The 21,251-nt window shown below is 40.8% G+C and overlaps 1 protein-coding gene across 4 annotated transcripts in view; it reads left to right on the forward strand.

The window, feature by feature from the left end:
* Nucleotides 1-19,875, forward strand: part of P4HA1 (prolyl 4-hydroxylase subunit alpha 1) — a 47,006-nt gene extending 27,131 nt beyond the window's left edge. For 2 of the 4 annotated variants that reach the window (XM_083364794.1, XM_083364795.1), the window contains exons 10-15: nucleotides 3,049-3,148; nucleotides 3,832-3,885; nucleotides 7,224-7,289; nucleotides 10,543-10,611; nucleotides 17,070-17,166; nucleotides 18,840-19,875. In XM_083364794.1, the coding sequence (XP_083220920.1) occupies nucleotides 3,049-3,148; nucleotides 3,832-3,885; nucleotides 7,224-7,289; nucleotides 10,543-10,611; nucleotides 17,070-17,166; nucleotides 18,840-18,910 (457 nt within the window). In that variant the 3' untranslated portion in view covers nucleotides 18,911-19,875. Of the gene's footprint in view, nucleotides 1-3,048; nucleotides 3,149-3,831; nucleotides 3,886-3,939; nucleotides 3,998-7,223; nucleotides 7,290-10,542; nucleotides 10,612-17,069; nucleotides 17,167-18,839 lie in introns of all 4 variants that reach the window. The other 2 variants (XM_083364796.1, XM_083364797.1) reach the window with 1 other exon arrangement.
* Nucleotides 19,876-21,251: the final 1,376 nt, after the last annotated feature.

Here is a 21,251-nt window from a genome sequence, read left to right on the forward strand (position 1 = left end):
GTTAAAATCAATTATTAAAATCTAAAATCTAATTACACTTGAGGGGGCAGGGGCAGAATTAGAGAAGGTGGGATCTGTTGTTACTTGAACAACCACCTCCACTGTTTTTTGAATTAAAAAAGTATTCAGATGTATTGTAATATTCATATTTATAACACCACAATCATATTTAGCTAACGTTACTTTTTGAAGAGATACAGACAAGACAAATGATTTTACCTTTGAATACTTTGAACTGAACTGAAATGTGTTGAGAATTCAAATTGCCTAAAGAAGAAATGGATATAAAATTGATTAAATAAAAGTCCAAATAAGAGAGGCATTTAAGACTGAACTGTTAAGATTCAGGACTGGAAAATGAAGAGTACATTTTACAATAATAGGAAGATGGGAAGGAAGTTGATGTATACTACCACAGAAAAGCAGTGCAATACATTTACGTTTTCTTTTTGGCCAAAGGATATCTAAGGTGATCTGCAACAGAACCTTGTAATTACAGGTGCAATGGGGGTCAAAGCAGTACTGAGTAACTGGAGCCTGCAGTCTAGTAATAGGGAGGCTTCCTGTTTTAACAGCTTAATCAGGAATGTGTTGAAACACATCCAGATATTCACTGACTGAAGCAGGATTGAAATGAGAACTGCTTCCAAATGTACATAAGGAGCATGTGAAGGTTCATATGGGATGAACCGCCTTGTGGTGGGGTGGCAAACAAATTTAACAAACAAGCAAACAAATAAATAAAAATGGCACTTTAAGATATGATTCAGTTATTTAGCACTTTGTGACTATAAAAACAGAACTGTAAAGTGAGTCTAAAACAATGTTTGTCAATCTTGGCAGCTTTAAAATGAGTGGACCTCAACTCCCAGAATTCACCAGCCAGCAAGGCTCACTGGGGAATTCTGGAAATTGAAGTCCACTCATCTAAAAGCCGTCAAGAATAGAAAATATTGGTCTAAAACAGGGGTGTCAAACTGTTGGCCTGCAGGCCGGATGCATCATGCAGAAGCCACGCCCACCCCATTGCCAGCAATGGCAAAACCGTCCCCGTACGTTGCGCGACATCACATGACGTTGCGAGTTTGACATGTCTGGGCTAAAAGCTGGTTAGTAGCCAAAGCAATCTCAGAGTGATTTAGAAAGCTTTGAATTATTTGACTCTGCTTGACTTATTGCTGTGTTCCGTTATGTCAGGGCCATACATTGAATTATATTCTTGTACAGATATGCTGAGAGCAAATCCTATCTAAATCAATCAGATTGACTTCTGAGAATACACTTTGGATGGACAAATTGCAGATTGCTGATGCCGAACAGTACAGAATTACTCTTTTGATGAGCTATCTTATTTTGTTCTCTTAAGACACAGGTCCGCAACCCGCGGCTCCGGACCCGCATGCGGCTCTTTCAGCCGTCTCCTGCGGCTCCCGGTCCTCTGCCATATGCAGTCCAAAAAAAAAAGTGGGACTAAAAAAGTTCAATCAATCAATTCAAATATGCAGGGTAGGTGCATATCTCGCCTTGGCTCCACTCTTCAGTCAAACCCTGTTCTGCGCATGTGCGCATGTACACACATGCGCACATATTTTTTGCGGCTCCCAGTTTTTCCTTTTGTGAAGGAACCGGTTCCGAGTGGCTCTTTCACTGTTTCAGGTTGCTGACCCCTGTCTTAAGAAGAAGTGTGAGAAAACATTGATTTTTTTTTAGTTTAGTTGCCAAGGGATACTGAACTGTCACCATGTAATATCAACCAGGAATCCCAGCTACAGAGCATAAGTAGTTCATTGGTTAAATATGGAACGTACTACATATTCATTACTTTTAACACCTTCGTTGCTGTAAACTTAATTTCCCTCTCTAGGAGATAACTCTTCCTGGTAATGCTCGATGTAATTTCAGCTTGTTTTGAGGCAGGAAATCCTTTTTTTTTGTCTGCTACCTTTCATATACTAACTATACACAACACTAACAGTATGCCAGCAATATACTAACAAGTGCATTAACCGAGGTGGGGTGTGTGTGTGTGTGTTTAATCATTCTATATCTGGCAAATGTTCAGCTGTATTTCCTCCATACTCTTGAAGATTCTGTAATCTCTGTTGGTTCATGATCTGCTGCTCTTGATTAGGGATGTGGTGTGTTCCTATAGAAAGGAAGATAGCAAATCTGCTGGAGTAAATACATAACTCCATCCTTCCAAATCCAGCAGAATGTGCTGAATTTCTCCAATGCTTCAGTGGTCATTGATGGTTTGTGAAAGTAATCCTGGGTTCTCTTGCAGCTTTGGGTCACTCAGTCTTTTTTGAAATGTGCACCCCAGAATATAGGTAGTCCTCGACTTACAACACTTCATTTAGTTTGAAGTTACAACAGCACTGAAAAATGTGATTTGTGACCATTGTTCACACACGTCCAACAGGGGCAACTAAGGTCGTAAAACAGGGCAAAATCACTGAACAAGTGTCTCAACAATAGAAATTATGGGTTGAGGTGGTTGTAAGTTGAGAACTACCTGCATGATGCATCAAAGAAGGGGGGGGGGGGGAAAGATTGCTGCGTAGCAATCCGACAATTGCGAGAAGAATTGGATAAGTAATGTTTTGTTTTCCCTTTCCATTATAGTTAATGGTGAAAAAATTATGTTGCTCTAAAGCAGTGGTCCAATATTTTTTCTGACGCACACAACCTAAGTGATCCTGGGTTCACTCATTTACTCCACTCATATTACACCAGAAATCCTATGTAGAAAATAATATATTGCCCACAGAATATACTGTCCCCAAAGGATTATAAGATCCAAATATACTATCTAAAGTTTGACGCAGCAGATTTTTTTTTAATTAATCCTGGATGTGATCTAGCTAAACAGGTCGGAATTACATTTCATGCGAAACAGTGTGTAGACTTAAAAATATTTCTTGTAAGTTACATTGAGGTTAATTTTTATAGACTAACTTTGCACAATTAAAATTAGTTTCGATTGGTTGTGAAAATTAATACTGAGATCTTGTTGTTCATGAATAATACTCTTAATTTCATTTTTAGTGCCTGGCTATCTGGATATGAAAACCCTGTAGTGGCACGTATAAATCAGAGGATACAGGATCTAACAGGGTTGGATGTTTCCACAGCAGAGGAGCTCCAGGTGAGTTTATAAAAAAGAAAAATATGTGACAGAACAGGCATTCATTCATTCAGAAATTGATTTCCCCACCTAAAAATCAAGCTAGGGTAGAGGCGGGGGTGTGGAGCTGCCCCATCCACCCTGCACCCATTTACCTTGTAGCCAGGCCTCTCCTTACCGGCCCACTTCTTCTGAGGCCTCTTCTGCAGCCAGGCCTGCATTTCTCAGTCACAGGGCTTTCCGGAAGGCATGTGCAGCCAATCCGTAGCTCCGTTCTGCAAGATTGAATCCATAGCTAGGTACTCAGCTACTTAGGTCTTAAGGCCTGACTGTAAAATGCAGGCCTGAATACAGCTGCAGAACTTCAGTCCCAGAAGAAGTGGACCAGCTGGGTGGAGCTGTCAGTGCTGGAGGTGAGGTAAGGCCTACCCTGAAAATAAGACCTGGTGCCTTTTTTGGAGGCCAAAAAAAAAAAGAAAGAAAAGACCTGGTCTTATTTTCAGGGAAACACAGTAACAATGGAAATTTTGGGCTTAGTTGTGCTCGTAAGTCAAAGATTACCTGTACATCCTTTTAGGGAGACTTGCTATTCTGAAGATTTAAGTTGTTCTATTCTCTTGTCAGATTTCACCTTAGAAATGAAGCAAGTGTCTGAGGTCACATCTTAAATCTTTCACTGAGTGTTTGTCCTTTTTCTACTGTAGGTAGCCAATTACGGAGTAGGAGGCCAGTACGAGCCTCATTTTGATTTTGGAAGGGTAAGTCTTTCTTTGCCTTCTGGCTTCATGTGTGCTGTGTTTCTTTTTTTCCAGGTAGCAAATTATGGAATGGGAGGACAGTATGAGCCCCACTATGACTTTGCTCGGGCAAGTAAAATGATGGGTGAAGGAAAAGTTTGCGGAGCTTAGGCTTTTGGGATGCTGTTGGAAGTTTCTTATATCTCTGTTATATTTGGGCTTTTGAGTGGTCTAATCATCTGACTGGATAAAGCTTCCTAAATCACCATGTGAGCGGTAAAAAGATAGTCAGTTGCAATGAACTATTAAGGAAAGAGTTAAAAGCAGTGGTGGGATTCAGCCAGTTCGCACCACTTTGCCAGAACCGGTAGCTAATTTTTTGTTGCCCAGGTCCAGAATGGACTTCCAGAAGTGGCATCCACACAGAGAACCGGTTGTTCACATATTTGAATCCTGCCACTGGTTAAAAGTGTCACTTCATAGAAAGTGCTTTACAGAAAAAGGTTGCTGACTCATTAGGAATAGTGATAAAGCAACTTTATATTATATCACTGGCATATAGACAAAGCAATGGTCAGCTTTTGTTTTTAGCTATATTAATTTTATCAAATTTACCTCATTAAAATAATCGCAGTTTGTATCCCTGCTTTAAAGCATTGCGCTGATAAAAAAAGATGATTTTGAAATTCAGTATATATGCATTTTAATGCCTGTTTATATATTTTTTCTTAATGAACTATCTTTTAATCAAAAAATGGGATAAATTCAAATGATGATTTACGAAGCATTGGTGTAAAGTAACATTTTCAATTAACATTTTTCTTGAACCAATCTTTCAGGTAGTAATTTAAACATTCTTGCCTTAACACAAGATCAAAGTTCGATTCACTTTGTTGCTTAAAATCCTCTGGTGTGCTTCTCAAATCAACTGTATATTAACTTGTCTTCATGCATAGCTTTAATTTCTGTCCTAATATTTTTGCAGTGCACCTATGAACTTCTGTAGTGTGTTGTAAATTGTACTATGCTACATAATGTATTTCAATTTAATATTTATTTAATGAAATCTTAATTTTAGCCACTAACAGGCTTTGTCAGGACTACTTACAATAAAATAGTGATTTATAAGAAAGAAAACAATGAAATGTAAAATCAGTGTTAAACAGGCAGAAGATAAATGCAATACAGTAGCAGCAGAAACATCATGGATTAAAAGATATCCCAGCTTCTATAACTTCTGGAAAAAATTAATATTAAAAAAATAACTAATACAACGCCTAAGCTTGGTTTGAAAAATATTAAGAGTGCGGGTGTCAAACAAACCTTCCTGGAACGACTGGGTAATACAGATAGTCCTTGACGTATGGCTACAGTTGAGCCCCAAATTTCTGTTGTTAAACATGACAGTTGTTAAGTGAGTTTTCCTCACTTTATGACTTTTCTTCCCACAGTGAAGTGGGTCACTGCAGTTGTTAAGTTAGTAATAGGGTTGCTAAGTTAATCTAGCTTCACCGTTGGCTTTGCGAGTCAGAAGGTCACAAAAGGTGATCACATTATCCATGGACACTGCAACTGTCATAAAAACATGTCAGTTGCCAAGCTTCTGAATATTGATCATGTGATGTAAGTGTAAAAAATAATCTTGTCACTTTTTTCAGTGCCATTGTAAATTTGAAGGGTCACTAAACGAATGCTTGTAAGTCAAGGACTACCTGTAATAAGCCACCATTCAAATGTTTCTCTGCCCCTGGAGGAGGGCTTTTAAAGAAAATCTTTCCTAGAAAAAGCAGATCTTTTCTATGCATAGAAAACAGTTTCCTGCAGGTGAGGTTGTTGTTCCTAGCCATTTAAAGTTAAAATCTTTTAAGTTGGGCAAAGGGCAGTACTTAATCATATGAAGGAAGCAACTGCAATTTTAAAACTATTTTAAACATCTGCATATGAAAGTAATTAAGTTTACCAGCACGAAAAGGTTTATCTTGTAATTCTAGGATGAAAGACATTCTGTTTGCATTGGCACAGCTTGCTTAAGCTGACAAGTATAATTTAGCTCTTTGGTTGACTTGAGTTGTAGTTAGTGGACAGCATACAATCCCCTGTTGTCTGGGGTTTTAAAAAATTATTTTTAGATGTAGGAGAGTTTGTTTTGTAGGAACTGTAGCACCCTGGAAACTGTGTGTAAAGAAATTTGCATATGTCTGCCCTGTTTATTGATGATTGTTTCTTTATGGATTTTTTGAATAACCTGTGTGCTTTAGAGAAGAATTTGTTCAGTTATGCCTGTGGTATTGGAATCATAGTAGCTTAAGTAGATTTTATATCACCAGTAATCTTTCAAGAGGGACGCGGTGGCTCAGTGGGTTAGGACGCTGAGCTTGTCGATCAGAAGGTCGGCAGTTTGGCGGGTCGAATCCCAAGTGCCGCGTGACAGAGTGAGCGCCTGTTACTCGTCCCAGCTTCTGCCAACCTAGCAGTTCGAAAGCACGTAAAAATGCAAGTAGAAAAATAGGGACCACTATGGTGGGAAGGTAACAGCGTTCCGTGCGCCTTTGGCATCTAGTCATGCTGGCCACATGACCACGGAGAAGTCCTCGGACAAGCGCTGGCTCTTCGGCTTTGAAACGGAGATGAGCACCGGCCCCTAGAGTCGGAAACGACTAGCACACATGTGCGGGGGAACCTTTACCTTTACCTTTTTAATCTTTCAAGTTTGACTGTACATCCAGTCAAATTTGGCAAACACAATAGAAGTGGTTTTAAAAATGTCAACAGAAGATTAAAGACAATTGCATAATGAATTCTCCAAAACACATCAGATTTTGTAAAATAGCAAAAAAAAAAAAAAAAGTAGGATACAACATCTGGTAGAGGATTATCCGTAATGTGTTACAGGCATTCATAATGTGGTGGATCAAAATGGCTGGAATTTTAGGAGGTTGCCAAAAAAAGTGAACCATTTCAGTTCAGCAAGAATGCATAGGATGCTACTACATAGCTCATTTGTTGGGGTGGGTTTCGAAAAAATTGCTGATCAATTTCATGGACATAGGCTCTCTTATCCATTCCAAAAAGAAGAGAGTTTTCAACAGGTAAGTGGTGCAGATTTCCGTTTGTATATAATGTAGAAGAATAACAAACTTGTGCTTTGTGTCTTAAGACTTTTGTGGGCTAACTATGTAATCCAGCTGTTCAAAACAGTTATTACCTGAACAAAACAATTTTAGCTTCAAGGAGAAAAAGCCCTGCTACGGTTTTTCTTGCCTTTCAGATCTTCCAAAAAGAATTATATTTAAAAAAAACGTTTCCTCGGTGTGCCATTGTTGTTTTACTCATAATACCATCTATGTCTTTGAACACAGAAAGATGAACCAGATGCCTTTAAAGAACTGGGTACAGGCAATAGGATTGCTACGTGGCTATTCTATGTAAGTAAGATAAGTTATTAGGAGGTCCACACTTACAATGCAATCAAGGAATTTGTCTCACTGAGAGAGAAAACATCAGTTGCTGAAGAACACAGAACTTTTTGTATTGTTCCGATTTATGTTATGGTTGATAGGGCTCGCAACTTGGGCGTCCTCCTGGACTCATGGCTCAATTTTGAAGATCACATAGGAACCGTGACCAGGGGAGCTTTTGCCCAGGTTCGCCTGGTGCGCCAGTTGCGACCCTACCTCATGCGCTCGTGACCTCCCGTTTAGACTACTGCAACGCTCTCTACATGGGGCTGCCCTTGAGGACCACTCGGAGGCTTCAACTGGTGCAGAATGCGGCTGCACGAGTTGTGATGGGGGTTTCCCCGATACTCCCATGTAACACCTCTACTCCGTGAGCTGCATTGGCTTCCGGTTGCCCTCCGGGTGAGATTCAAGGTGCTGGTGATGACCTATAAAGCCTAAATGGCTTGGGTCCGGGATATTTGAGGGAACACCTGCTGCCGGCATCAAGTTCCCTTTGTCCAGTGCGCTCGCAGAGGGAGGGTCTTCTCAGGGTGCCGCCGGTAAAAGATTGCCGGCGGATAACACCCAGGGGGAGGGCCTTTTCTGTGGGTGCGCCTGCCCTCTGGAACCAGCTGCCCGTGGAGCTCAGGACTGCCCCTGACCTACGTTCATTCCGCCGGGACCTGAAGACTTGGCTCTTTGAGCTCTCTGGCCCAGGCTGAGAATTTTAACTGGGGTTTTATTTTCAGGGATAATTTAATCCTTTAATTGTCTTTTAACTTTGTATTTTGTATTGATGTGATTTTAAAATGCCCTGTAAACCGCCCTGAGTCCTTCGGGAAAGGGCGGTATATAAATCTAATAAAATAAACAAATAAATAAATAAATATTAGACACAGCAGTTTGGGAGAAACATTCTGTATTATACATCATGAGTTACGTTTTTATAGGTGAATGGAATGAACCATTTTTTCACAAAACAGTGTCCTTAGCTAGATATCCTTTATCATAAATATCCAGTAAGAACATAATAGGCGTGCTTGATCAAATCAGAGGTTGGCCCATCCAATACTGGTACAGACTCTGCTGATGGATTTATCCTGAGTCAGAGGATTGGCACATTAAGTTTAAGATTGCCACTTCTCTGAAGTCTGTCAAGCAGACAACCCGGTTTCCATAGTACTACACTACTTCAGCTGTAACTTTTAATTGAAGATTTAGAACTTTCTACATGCAAAACATTTAGTTTACCTTTCTGCTGCCAATTAAGCCATTGTTCCATTATCATGGTGCCCAGCCGAGTGCTTCTGGGAAACTCATCAAGGAGCCATGAGTAAAAAAATTTCCTCTTCCTCCTGTATTTTCCCCCCCTTCCACTAAATATTGTAAATCGTAAGATTTGCTTGCCGTCCATCTCACTTCGAGATGACTATGGGCAGCTAACCACAATGGAGGCCAGTAAAACCAAGAAGAAGAAATAGTGTTTTTTTTCATAACAGTAAAGATTAAATTAAAAAGATGGGAAGGAAGGAAGGAAGCTTCCTGGAAGGGGGAAGGTGGGGGGTCTTCTCTTAATCCATCAGCCACTTCCAGTATGATATGCTCCCATTGGGGCCCCAAGCCAAATGGCAGAGCCAGGCCTTTAGGTCCTTATGGAAGGGCATAAGCCTGAAAGTGGATCTCAGCTTGTGGGGCAAGATGTTCCAAACGGCAGGCGCTGATATTTGGGGGTGTTCATAAGAAGGGGTCATGCACACTTGTTTTAGCCTGTTCTAAAGTTCCCACCATTCAACTTCACTGGAAGATCTCAGTTCTAGATTTGAGAAAATGGGGAAAAAATGTCTCTTGATTGACTTTCTTTATAACTGTCATCTCGCCTTCTGTTCACCTGTGCTCACTTGTTATTTATTTTTTTATTTATTAAATTTATTGGCCACCCGTCTTACCACGTTGTAACTTTGGATAAAGTTTTTCTTCGTTATGATATTTCTTCAGACAATTTTTTCTGCCTCTTTTCTAGGGCTACAATATTTTTGTGGCAGTCACAAAAAGCAAAAAAATATACCAAATCAGGTTATATATTGTAAGCTTTATGAAGACATTGTGATGTTGGTGGTTTTATTTTCTCATTCTTGTCCTCCCCCGATTTTCCCAACATGAAACTTGCCTTTTTCAGAGTAAATATCCATAAGGCATTTTTTTCCTTCAGTTTTCCACCACAATCCCAAAAGCTTTTCCCTTGTCCATAATCTAACAATACAGTTTCATCAGCATTCATGTCATCAGCATATATGTACCTCTGTGTTACTGAACTATATTTACTATTTTCCCAGATAAAGAATTATTGGAGTCTTTTGCCTCTTTGAATATTGCTTTTTTTAAATTAGCATAAATAATTGGGTGGCGTCAAAATTTTACCTTTTTTATCAGTTTATTAATGGAATCTGTGGGATTACAAGCTAATTTGAGGGCTAATCCACATGAAGCTCCGTTTCCATCTGTCCTGTTTGCTATTGTTCTCTCCCTAGAGATTAAAATGGTCGATCTGAAACTTGAGCTTGCCATAAACCAAGAGTGTACATCGGAGGTGGTGGCCCTGAGAGCTGTATTCAACAAAATTTCATTTTGATGTATGCCGGTTGGTGTACTGTCAGAATCCATTTATATCACATTCATAAATGTATGTTTAAAACATTATCCCCCCCATGGATTCTGCCATCTCCCGAGGAAGGAGGAGCGAATGTGGATTCAGCCTGCCTTAGGTTATTTCAAAGACCAAGGGAAACCTTTTGAACTGGGGGGAGCAAAAGGGAGGGTTAGAGAAGAAGGCATCTGGCCTGTGTCTACACTTGAATCTGTAGAGGAAGAAGGCAATAACCATAAAGATTCGAAGTTCCTTTTTCCCACGAAAGGGATGACACGAAGTAAAATGATGGGGGGCTGACCAAATGGGGTTGAGGGAAGGGGGGTTGAACCGGGAACTCTTTATAAAGTTTCAATTTGTAAAACAATACCAAGTCCTGTCTTGTATTTCCACAACCAAGCATGTCCTAGTAAAAATTCCTTTCGGACTAGAACTGACTCCAAGAGTTTTTGTTTTCCTAAGACGTGGATTGGGGTGGGTCCTGACATGTACATTCAAAGTGACAATAAAGTAGCAGTAGTTGTTGTTGTTATTACTTTTCAGTTATGGTTCAAAGAGAGTTGTGAATGGATAGTCACTTTTTCTCCTTTTCAGATGAGTGATGTGGCGGCAGGAGGAGCAACTGTATTCCCTGAAGTTGGAGCCAGTGTTTGGCCAAAGAAGGTAAGTAAGGTGACCATCTCCAACCATTCTATCCATGTACCTCACAAAGGTTCTGGTATCTTTTTGTTTTTTTGCTGGCAGAAAGATAAGAGTTGGATTTGGAAAGTAACACTTTTAGAGGAAAGATAGGACAGGTGCAGGTCATCCATCCAGTGGTGGGATTCAAATATGTCAACAACTGGTTCTCTGCGCAGATGCTACTTCCGGAAGTCCATTCTGGGCCTGGGCAACAAAAAATGAAGCTACCGGTTCTGCTGAACTGGTGTGGACTGGCTGAATCCCACCACTGCATCCTTCCATCCATCCATGCCATTTTGTTTTCTGACCATACATTGGCCCGAAGGATTTTTTTTTATGTCTTCTTGTGACGCCATGTGAAGTTGTATCAACTCTTTGGGTTGCCAGATGAGGAAGCAGTTGCAACAGCTGCTTAATTCACCTTGAGACTTGGCAGTCTGTAGAACCAGTCAGTGACCTCCCCCTTTGCTTCGTTTCAGTCTGGTGCTCACTGGAGGATCTGATGTAACTTTGTGTGGTCACTAAGGTACCAGCTGTAAGTCAAGGACTGCCTGTACATAGGAACAGTTATGCCACATGTCTTATTTTCTTTCTTCTCTTGTAGGCCTTGAAGCAATAGTCCTGGACTTACGAAATAACACTTTATTGTTATATCTTTATTGTTTAAACACAGCAGTTTAAACACTGGCAACAAGCTTAGCTTCCCCATCAGAGGCAAACAGCAGTTTGCAGTCCTAGTTTGTTGCCCACTCCTGTTACGTTTTACAATAAATTAGAAGAGTAAATAGTCTTAATAAGCCCAAAAGTTTTTATATTTAAAAGATTTGGGGCTGCCCTCAATTTTAACGAAACTGGAATATTGTCATCTGTTTAAACTTGGATGAGAGGAGTGTAGATAGGATGTGCAAAATGTTTTGAACCATTTCCAGAGGTGAAATTCCATCGACCTCTTATTTTGAGTTCTTTTGAGCATTTTGTAACTTGAGATGGATAATTTTGTGAAAATTCACCCTTGAAATCATTTGAAATGAAATACTGAGCTGAATAAGCGTATTGGTAAAGCGGCCACCACATTTTCCAGACTTACAAAGAGAGTATGGCTTAATAAGAAGCTGACAGAACATACAAAGATCCAGGTCTATAGAGCCCGTGTCCTGAGCACACTCTTGTGCTGCAGTGAGTTTTGGACCCTTTACGCACGGCAGGAGAGAAAGTGAAACACCTTTCTATATGCGCTGTCTCCGACGTATTCTTTTTTTTTTTTTATTGAAAAGTTTTATAAAATACAATTTTCCTTTAAAAAAAACCCCCCTTCCCCCTCCCTCCTCCCCTCCCTACCTCCCCCCTATCTCCCCCCCTCCCCCTCCCCCTCCTCCCTCCCCTACCTCCCCCCCTCCACTTCCCCTCCTCCCCCCTCCCCCCCCCCGACTTCCCAGAGCAAAATACAAGGTATATATCTAAAAGGCAATCATAAACAATCATATACTAACAATTATAAACTCTAAAATCCATCACTCTCTAGCTTGTATATAGTAAACCAATCCTTAATAATACTAAATATATATAAAAAACTAAAATAAAAAAAAAACTAGCATCATTCCCATCTATGTTCTTCCACAATTCACTATTACCTTGACATATTCTCATTTGCACATTAATAAATAGTTCTTACACAAATTAACCCACATTAACCCACAAAACTTTCTTCCTCTTCCTCTGTAGTAAGTTGTCCATTAATTCCAAATTAAAAAAAAAAAATCTATTACCATACATAGCATCCCAAAACTTTTTTTTTTTTTAAAAAAACACAACTACCACTTAACTATAAATATTTTGTGGAAGTTCCATAGATTTCTACTGGTCTTATTTTTTTTCTTTTTTGAGCGTTTTAAGGCAGCACGCGTCACCCTCTGTTCTCTAAGATCATCCAAAAGAGTTGCAGCTTGAACTCCTCCTGTACCCTTCTCGTCTATCTGTGCATCTTCATCCTCTTGATGTTCTCCTTCTCCAGATCCCTCTGCAGCTTCCAGAAGTGTTGATGGGGTTACTTCCAAGACATTATTATAAAAATCATGCGCTTGCTTCACATTACTCAAACAGTATCTTTTGCCATCATACATGAAGCTCAACCCAACTGGGATCTCCCATCTGAACCTTATATCTCTTTGCTTGAGCTCTTGCACAAGAAATATAAAATCCTTCCTTCTCTTTAAAATCTTTGGAGGAATTTCTTTTAAAACCAAAACTTGTTGACCAGCAATCACAACTTTGGTATCGTAGGCAGCTTGTATAACTTCATCTCTAATTTCCCTTTTTACAAAATAAACCACCACATCTCTAGGCAACTTTCTCTGTTTAGCAATCCACGAATTCACACGGAACACTTTGTCCATACCTTGTTTTAATTCAGATGCTGGATGGTTCAATACTCCCTCAAAAGCCTCAGAAACCAGCTGCTTTAAATCTTCCTTAATATTCTCTTTTAGGCCTCTAATTCTCACAGCAAACTGCATCTGGTAAAATTGGGCCAAGCTCTGTTCACTGTCAATTTTGTCTTTTAAATCTTCAATTTCCAATACTTTTGCTTCTAATAAAGCATTCTTTTGAATCAAGTCTTGCACTTGATCATCCAGCACCTCCACACATTTAGCAACTTTTTGCACTGAGGACAAAATGTCTACCTTCATTTCTCTAAGTTTCTGTTCCATCCTTTCTTCCATTCTCTGCTCCAGTTTCTCCAATTTCTCCTCCATCTGTAGAAATTTAACACCCATTGACTCCAAAATTAACTGGGTATGTTTTTCAAGATCCTTCGATGTCAATACATCAGGAGAATGCAACGCCTGCAGCAATGATTGTTGTTGCACCGGAGAATTTCCAGCACTCCGAAAAGTTCTAGGGGGAGGTTTCGCCGCCATCTTTTACTTACAATTGTGACGCACTTTCACTTTAAGTTTTAAGCAAAGTCCATCAAGCTTGAGAGTAGAATAAAATCTTCTTCATCTCTTCATCTTTCCCTCTTGTACTGCTCTGCCTGCTCTTTCCCTTTCATAGTCTCTCCTTCAAGCAGGGATGGTCGCAGACGCCTGGCTCTGCTCCATAAAGTCCGGAGCAGAGACGCTGGTCAGCTGGGAGCAGCCCAGGCTACGGGGGAGTTCAATCCTTCGGCCGCCCAAGCTCCAAGCTCAGGCGGCCCCGGCGAACTCAACCCCCACCTGGGGGCTCACCCCCTCCTCTTCTCCCGAGGAGGGGGCTTCAGATTCGCCCGAACAGCTGATCGGCGCTGTTTCGGGCGAAAAAACACCAGCTGAGCCGCGGGCAGCCCGGGAAGGCTCCCTCCGTCGCCGCGGAGCCACCGGAAGTCACCTCTCCGACGTATTCTTGGCGTCACCTGGCATGACAAAAGTTCCAAATAGCGCAGTCCTGGAATGTGCTGGAATTTCTAGCATGTATACACTATTGAAACAGCGACGTCTACGCTGGCTTGGGCATGTTGTGAGAATGGCTGATGGTCGGATTCCAAAAGATCTCCTGGATGGAGAACTAGTGCAGGGAAAGCGCCCCAGAGGGAGACCAGAGTTGTGATATAAGGATATCTGTAAGAGGGATCAAAAGGCCTTGGGAATGGACCTTAACAGCTGGGAAACCTTGGGCTCTGATCGCTCAGCTTGGAGACTAAAGACGCAGCATGGCCTTCTCCAATTCGAAGAGACACTTGTGCGGCAGGCTGAGGCACAGAGGCAGTCCCGGAACCAGCGAAATCTGGGGGCTGGACAGGGGACAGATTGTATCTCCCCTCAGTGTGGAAGGGACTGCCCCTCTCAAATACCTCCTCTCAAATACTGGTCTACTATAGAGAGCGTCCTCTCGTATGGTATTGTGGTTTGATATGCTGGTCTGACAGCCGCCGATAGGAAAGTATTACAGAGGGTGGTGAGTACAGCACAAGACATTGTGGGCTGTCCCCTGACACCACTGGAAGACATCGCCAGGGCTCGTTGCCTTGGAAGAGTGAGGAAAATTCTCAGGGATGACTCACACCCTGGACGGTATCTCTTTACTCTCCTACCATCGGGTAGGAGATATAGGAGTATAGCCAGCCACACCAACAGGCTGAAAAACAGCTTCTATCCGTGGGCTGTTAGGCTTTTGAATGAGAAAGAACTTTTGTGAACTTTTGTGAATTTTATGCAGAATTGACTTGGAGGCCGGTGTGTGGTGTAGTTGGTTCACATGGTGTAGTAAGATGGAGGGTTTGTTGTCACTGTGTGTTGGGGGGTGGGAGCACAAAGGGAGGCTCAGCTAATCTCAATGTACACATAGTTGTACTTTGATAATAAAGGTTCATTTCATTGGCCTTTTTAGCCACACCAGATGCTGCTTTAGGACCTCTTTCCAGAGCACGATACCATAGTCTCTTGAGACTGAAGGATGCCAATGTGAGTCCTCCCCTAATGACCATTTGTTCAGTGACCATTTAAAGTTAAGGCAGTGCTGAAGGAATAGTAGTTACGTGTGGTTGCTGAAAGAATGCCCTTGCAGTCATATCATCAAAATTCAGATCACTTGGCAGGCCATCCACATTCACATCTGCAGGGATGCTTCAATTCTCCCCACCCGCTTCTCTCCCCCTTATCTCTTCCCCCTTGACTGCCATGCATTCCGCTGCCTCTCCTGGGCCTATGCCCCATGCTCCACTTCCAAAGCCTCAAGAATAAGCTACACAGAAATGTGAAATTTACCCAAGCTCAAAATTTAAGAGAAAACTTTTATAAAATGTTTTATAGATGGCATTTGGATCCTAAAAAACTGTCCTGCATGTATCCTAACTTACAGCCCAAATGTTGGAGATGTAGTAGTTTGGATGCTACCTATTATCATATATGGTGAACTTGTAGAAATGTTAAAGCTTTTTGGATTAAAATTTGGTGGAATATTGAAAAGATTTTTAAGAGAAAGATAAAATTTTCTCCACAATTGTTTTTATTGGGTATTGTTATAGATTGTGATACTAAAGAAACAAATTTGATGTTGAATTTGGTAACAGCAGCAAGGCTCTTGGTAGGTCAATATTGGAAGAAAGATAGTTTGCCTACTATAGAAGATTGGTCACTTAAGGTGTCAAATTTGGCAGAAATGGCTAAGATTTCTGCTTATTTGAAGGATCATTCACAAGAAAGATACATTTCGGTCTGGAGAAGATGGATAGATTATATTCAGAACAAATATGGGATTAAAAAGTTTCATCTAGCTTATTGAATGAATTATAGAATATTAATATTAGTATGTTTTTATGGTATTTTTATTAGTTTTTATTATATTTTATTAGTATTGTTTAATAATATGGATATTATCTTGTTTTTATGTTCTTATTATTATGTTTACTTTTATTTTGTTTGTGTTCATGTTAAAGGGGAGTTAAAGTGCGTTAGGAACTTGGTTACATATATAGTTGGTTAATGTTATTTAGAATTTGATTGTTATTTTTGTAACCCTGTATTCAGTTCTGGGAAGTGGGGGAGGGGGAGGGGGATGGTTTGGGGGTGGGTTTGTATTGTAACTTTTATAGAACCTTTTAATAATAATAATAATAAAAAAAGAATAAGCTACACACTATTTGGGCAAGGTCGGAAATGTCCTTGGGAAGAAGGCCTGGCACAGCCAACAACTGCCAGGGCCAGGACAGGTGCGCCTTTTCAGCAGCGGGAGAAAGAAGACAGTGAAGATCACCTGGAGCGGTTATGGTGGTGCAGAGGCAGTGGAGTTTAGAGTGGCCAAAAGGACAGAGATGGAGGAGGAAGATAAGCTGGGTCGGAGGAGTTGAAATGGTGGCAAAGTCTTACCTTATTGAGGCTCACAGCTGGGAGGGACCAAGATGGGAATGGGGTTGTATTGGGGGGTTGATCCTCATAGAGGAAAAATATTTGTAGCTCAGGGATGAAATGGGAGGTCCTTGGTCCTCTGACCTTGGTTGTTTTCTTGCAGACGTTTCATTACCAAACTAGATAACATCATCAGTGCTGGTTGGGAATGGGGTTTCCTCTCATTTTATATACCATTTCTGGTCCTGGCAGGATGAGTGGAAGTGGTCTTGGTGGATTCTCAGCTAATGACTGGGTGGTTAACAACGGCAATAGGGAGTGTCAGGATTGCCATTGCTAAGCAACTCTGTCAGATGATGTTGCATCTCATTTCTTAGTGATGGAAATTCCAGTCCCAATTATTGTTGCTATCTAAGGACTACCTGTATTTTGCCCACCCCATGAAATGTAGCATTTGAGGAATTACTAGAAACCAAGGCAGTGGGTGATGGAGAGTGCTTTGCCGCACCCTTTCAGCCATTTGGAGGATATTTACTTTCTGTATGCCCTCTTTAGTACTGCGTTTTTCAAAAGTTAAACCCCCCCCAAATAAGTTGCTGTTACTTTGTGTTTTACTAGGGGACAGCGGTATTTTGGTACAATCTTTTTCCAAGTGGTGAAGGAGACTACAGCACCCGGCACGCTGCATGTCCGGTATTAGTTGGTAACAAATGGGGTACGTATGAAATTTGAAAGATAAGATTTTAATAGTCCCCTTTTAAATCCTGTATGGAACATCCTTGAAATGTCCCAGGTAGAAGGGACGTATTAAACTTTTTGTATGAAGAGTGTGGAATCAGAATGGAAACACACTTTGCATTTTTTTTTTTGGTTTTACTTTCTCCAATTGCGAACAGTGAAGAGAAGTCGTTTAATCCATACCTTGCAACAAGGGTTATCTAGAAATGGATTGGGGGGGTGAAGAGTGACAATGATCCCTCAGATGCTAAATGCCTCTTAGCCCTAGCAGTGATCTATGTGACATTCGGGAATCCCCCATCCGAAACCAGAACCTGTTCCTAACTTGAAAAATGGTTTGATGCTTAGGTATTGTGAGGGAATGTGCATCTGGAAGAGCAGTGAGGAGAATTTCCCAGAGAAAGGCCTAGATCAGGGGTAGGCAACCTCGGCTCTTTTATGACTCATGGACTTCAACTCCCAGAATTCCTGAGTCAGCATAGCTGACTCAGGAATTCTGGGAGTTGAAGTCCATGAGTCATAAAAGAGCCGAGGTTGCCTGCCCCTGGCCTAGATTAAGCAACAAGTGCAGTCCTAAACTGGTGGGAGAAGGAGGAAGAGGTTCAGAATGACCATAACCTAGAATCTCTTAGGATAGCGAAAGGATAGAGCTTTTGTTCGGCAAGATCCTGTCTCTTAGCTGTAAGCAAATAAAGGATTGGACTTGATTGGATCTTGCCGTGTTGTCTTTGGGCTCGAGCCTGACAGATATGGTTCAAGCATAGCACTCTAATTCTCCTCGTCCCAATAATAAGTACAGATAGTCCTCAACTTACAACCATTCATTTAGTGATGGCCTGAAATTACAGTGGCACTGAAAATAAAGGGACTTACGACATGACCATTTTCCACACAACTGTTACAGCATCCCTATGGTCACAGTTGGCAACTGACTCATATTTACCTTTTGCGACCTTCCGATCAGCGAAGTCAATGGGCAAGCCAGGTTCAATTTAAACCATATTACTAAATTAACAACTGCGGTGATTCGCTTAACAGCTGTGTCAAGAAAGGTCAAATGAGGCAAAACTCGCTTATAACAACTGCCTTGCTTAACAATGGGAATTTGGGGCTCAGTTGTGGTCATACGTCGAGGACTACCTATATGATACCGTTTCTGCGGCACTTTTATAGGTAGATTGGTCATCACATATAACCAGGAGTGAATTACCAGTGGGGTGAAATGATAATGGGTTTGGTTAAGGGAGAATAAGTTGATTGTCACCCTCGTCCATGACACCTCACTAGCTAATTCAGGGTCCATCACTGTCTTTCAGCCCAACCTACCCTTTTGATGGTTGCTGTAGGGCAGGGATCCCCAGCCCCCGGTCCGTAGACCAGTACCGGGCCAGTTCATGCCAGCGACCGGTCCGCAGAAACAAGCAAAGCCCCACCCATGGGATGCAGGCAGCACACAAAACCACGCACTCTCCAGTCCATGGAAAAACCTTTCTCCACAGAATCGATCCCTGGGGCCCAAAAGGTTGTGGACCTCTGCTGTAGGGAAAAAATGGAGGAACAAATGTGTATACTGTCTTGAGTTTCTGAAGGGAAGACAGGATGAAAATTGGATGAGCTAACAAATACTTCCTTTTCTTCCTTTTTTTATAGTCTCCAATAAATGGATCCATGAGCGTGGGCAAGAGTTTCGAAGACCGTGTGCCTTATCAGAGTTTGAATGATACCAGTCCCCTTTTATTTCTTAGGGCAAATTATTTTTCCCTTCCTCATGGTCTTGATTAACACTGATAGTTTACACTAATATCCCACTCCAACTTTTGTCTCCAATGCCAAACACTCTTTCAACTATGGAGAAATATTTTATCTATGGACAATATATATATTTGCAGATATACCCATTGAAATGTTTTTATTGAGCGATATGCTTCATTTCTAACGATTGTAAGATGCCCTGGCTAAAAAACTTCTTCTGTAGACACACCAAGCTTGTGAAGGAAGCAGAATGTGTATATGAACTTTTCATCATCTGACAACTGCTTTGCTTGGATGGTAAGATATTATATATCACTTCTACTTGTTTCTTTAGTTTTGAATGCCTGAACACTTCTGTTAAAACCAGTTGTGCTTCTGGGCCCTCACTGCAAATTGTCTGTTTTTGCCTGGTTTTACCAAGTGCCAAAAAACTTCAGAAACGAATTCTTCCTCCCAGTATAGTTTTTTTTTCTTCTTCTTATGCCTCACAAATAAATTGAGCTAATTCCAAGAAATGAGCCAGTAACTGTTCACATATAAAAAGGCTTGAACAGAACTGCAGTTGTCCTTTGTCTACATATGCCGGAGGGCCCCTTTTGAAGGAAGATTGTAGAAAATGACTTTTTTGTGTGTGTGTCTTAAGTGCGGCTCATCTTTTTAAATGTCATAGTGATTCAAGATTGTAATTTAAAATGTACTGCTGCTTTTTATTCTGTAAGGAATAACAATTTTACCCCGTGAAGGCATGGAGACAAGATCAGTTCTGACATAACATTGAGCACTGTGCCTTATCTACCGAATTTGAATTTGTATGAAACCATATGTATAAGAAAATGCATACTTCCCTTACCAACAGTACCAAACCTTATTTTCCAATGGAGGGGCTGTGTGAAAAAAGACAGTATATTTAAAATACTAAATCTTTTGAAAGTTCTTTGTGGTCTGGAGAATGATTTATGTTGTGAGCCTCAGGCGCACATTGTCTCTGATACAAACTTTTTAACCAAGTCTCTGTTCATAAAGGATGGCGTCTGAAATATTAAGTACAGATAATTCTGAAAAAGCTTACAATAGCACTTATGCTTTTACAGCCCTCTCTAAGCAGTTAACAAAGTCAGCATATTGCCCCCAATAATCTGGGTCCTCATTTTACCAACCTCGGAAGGATGGAAGGCTGAGTCAACCTTGAACTGGTCAGGATCGAACTCCAAGCTGTGAGCAGAGTTTGCCTGCAGTACTGCAATCTAACCACTGCACCACCGTGGCTCATATACCCATAGAACAAGTTTCTCTATGTACTTTTTCCATTTCAGGCTTTATTTAAAAATTTTTGTAGAGGCCTCCACTAAGAGTTTTTAGCTCTCTTAATCTTTCCTAAAAGTTACGGTGCAATAAAGAGGGGCAATTAATAACTTCTGGTACATTGATATATTCGTTAGTTGTTAAATGCAGTATTTCTAAGCAGTGGGAGACGTGTTGGATCACTCTTTCTTCACTTGAGCCTACTCAGTTATGAGGCCTCTGAGAGCAGTAAAATCATCGTATTGGCTCTGTAACAGGACAGTCTCGCTTTCCCAGATTGCTACAAGCTGTATTTTTTTTAGTAAAATCATTCAGTGTTGAGCTACATTGAAGAAAAAAGGAAGACTCTTGTATCCATTAATGCTGCTGCATTTTTATATTTGAAAAAAAAAATAGCCAGATCAGGTAAAAGAGCAACAGAGGTATTGAAGGGGGGGGGGTGTAAAAAAAAAAGAAAAAGGAAGAAGCCAAGATAGCACTTCTATGGCCACGGTTGCTATCTTGACATTTTTTGACCACCACCCGCAGATGTGTCTGAAGGCAACACATAATATGGATTTTAGCCATGAAAGTAAGTCCTTGTACCTTTGCAATTCAGATAATGCACAAAAGCATCAGTGAATCAAGGGCTTTCACTGTACCTCTTGAGTCCCGGTGGTTCCATTTCCATGTGTTTCAAACAAATGCAAATTTTTTATCTGCTTCTAAACTAAATTATATTTATCCGGGTCACCCAACCACCCCCCCAAGCTTGTGCCTTTTTTTTTTTAAAGTACACAGCTGCCTTAGGAATTGGGGGTAAGTGAACTGAGTCCTACGGGAATAGGGCGGTATACAAATCCAATAAAATAAATAAATAAATAAACTTTAGTTCATGACATTGCAGAAGCAACAAAATCCCTTACTCATTAGTTTCTGGAGTTGTCTGTGTATTTGCATGGACATTGTTTGTCTTCTCAGTACCAACTCTAGACATGAATAGGCCTAACCCTACATCAGGAGTCCCCA

The sequence above is a fragment of the Vipera ursinii genome, assembly GCF_947247035.1.
Source record: "Vipera ursinii genome assembly, chromosome: 5".
In the NCBI taxonomy this organism is placed as follows: domain Eukaryota; kingdom Metazoa; phylum Chordata; class Lepidosauria; order Squamata; family Viperidae; genus Vipera; species Vipera ursinii.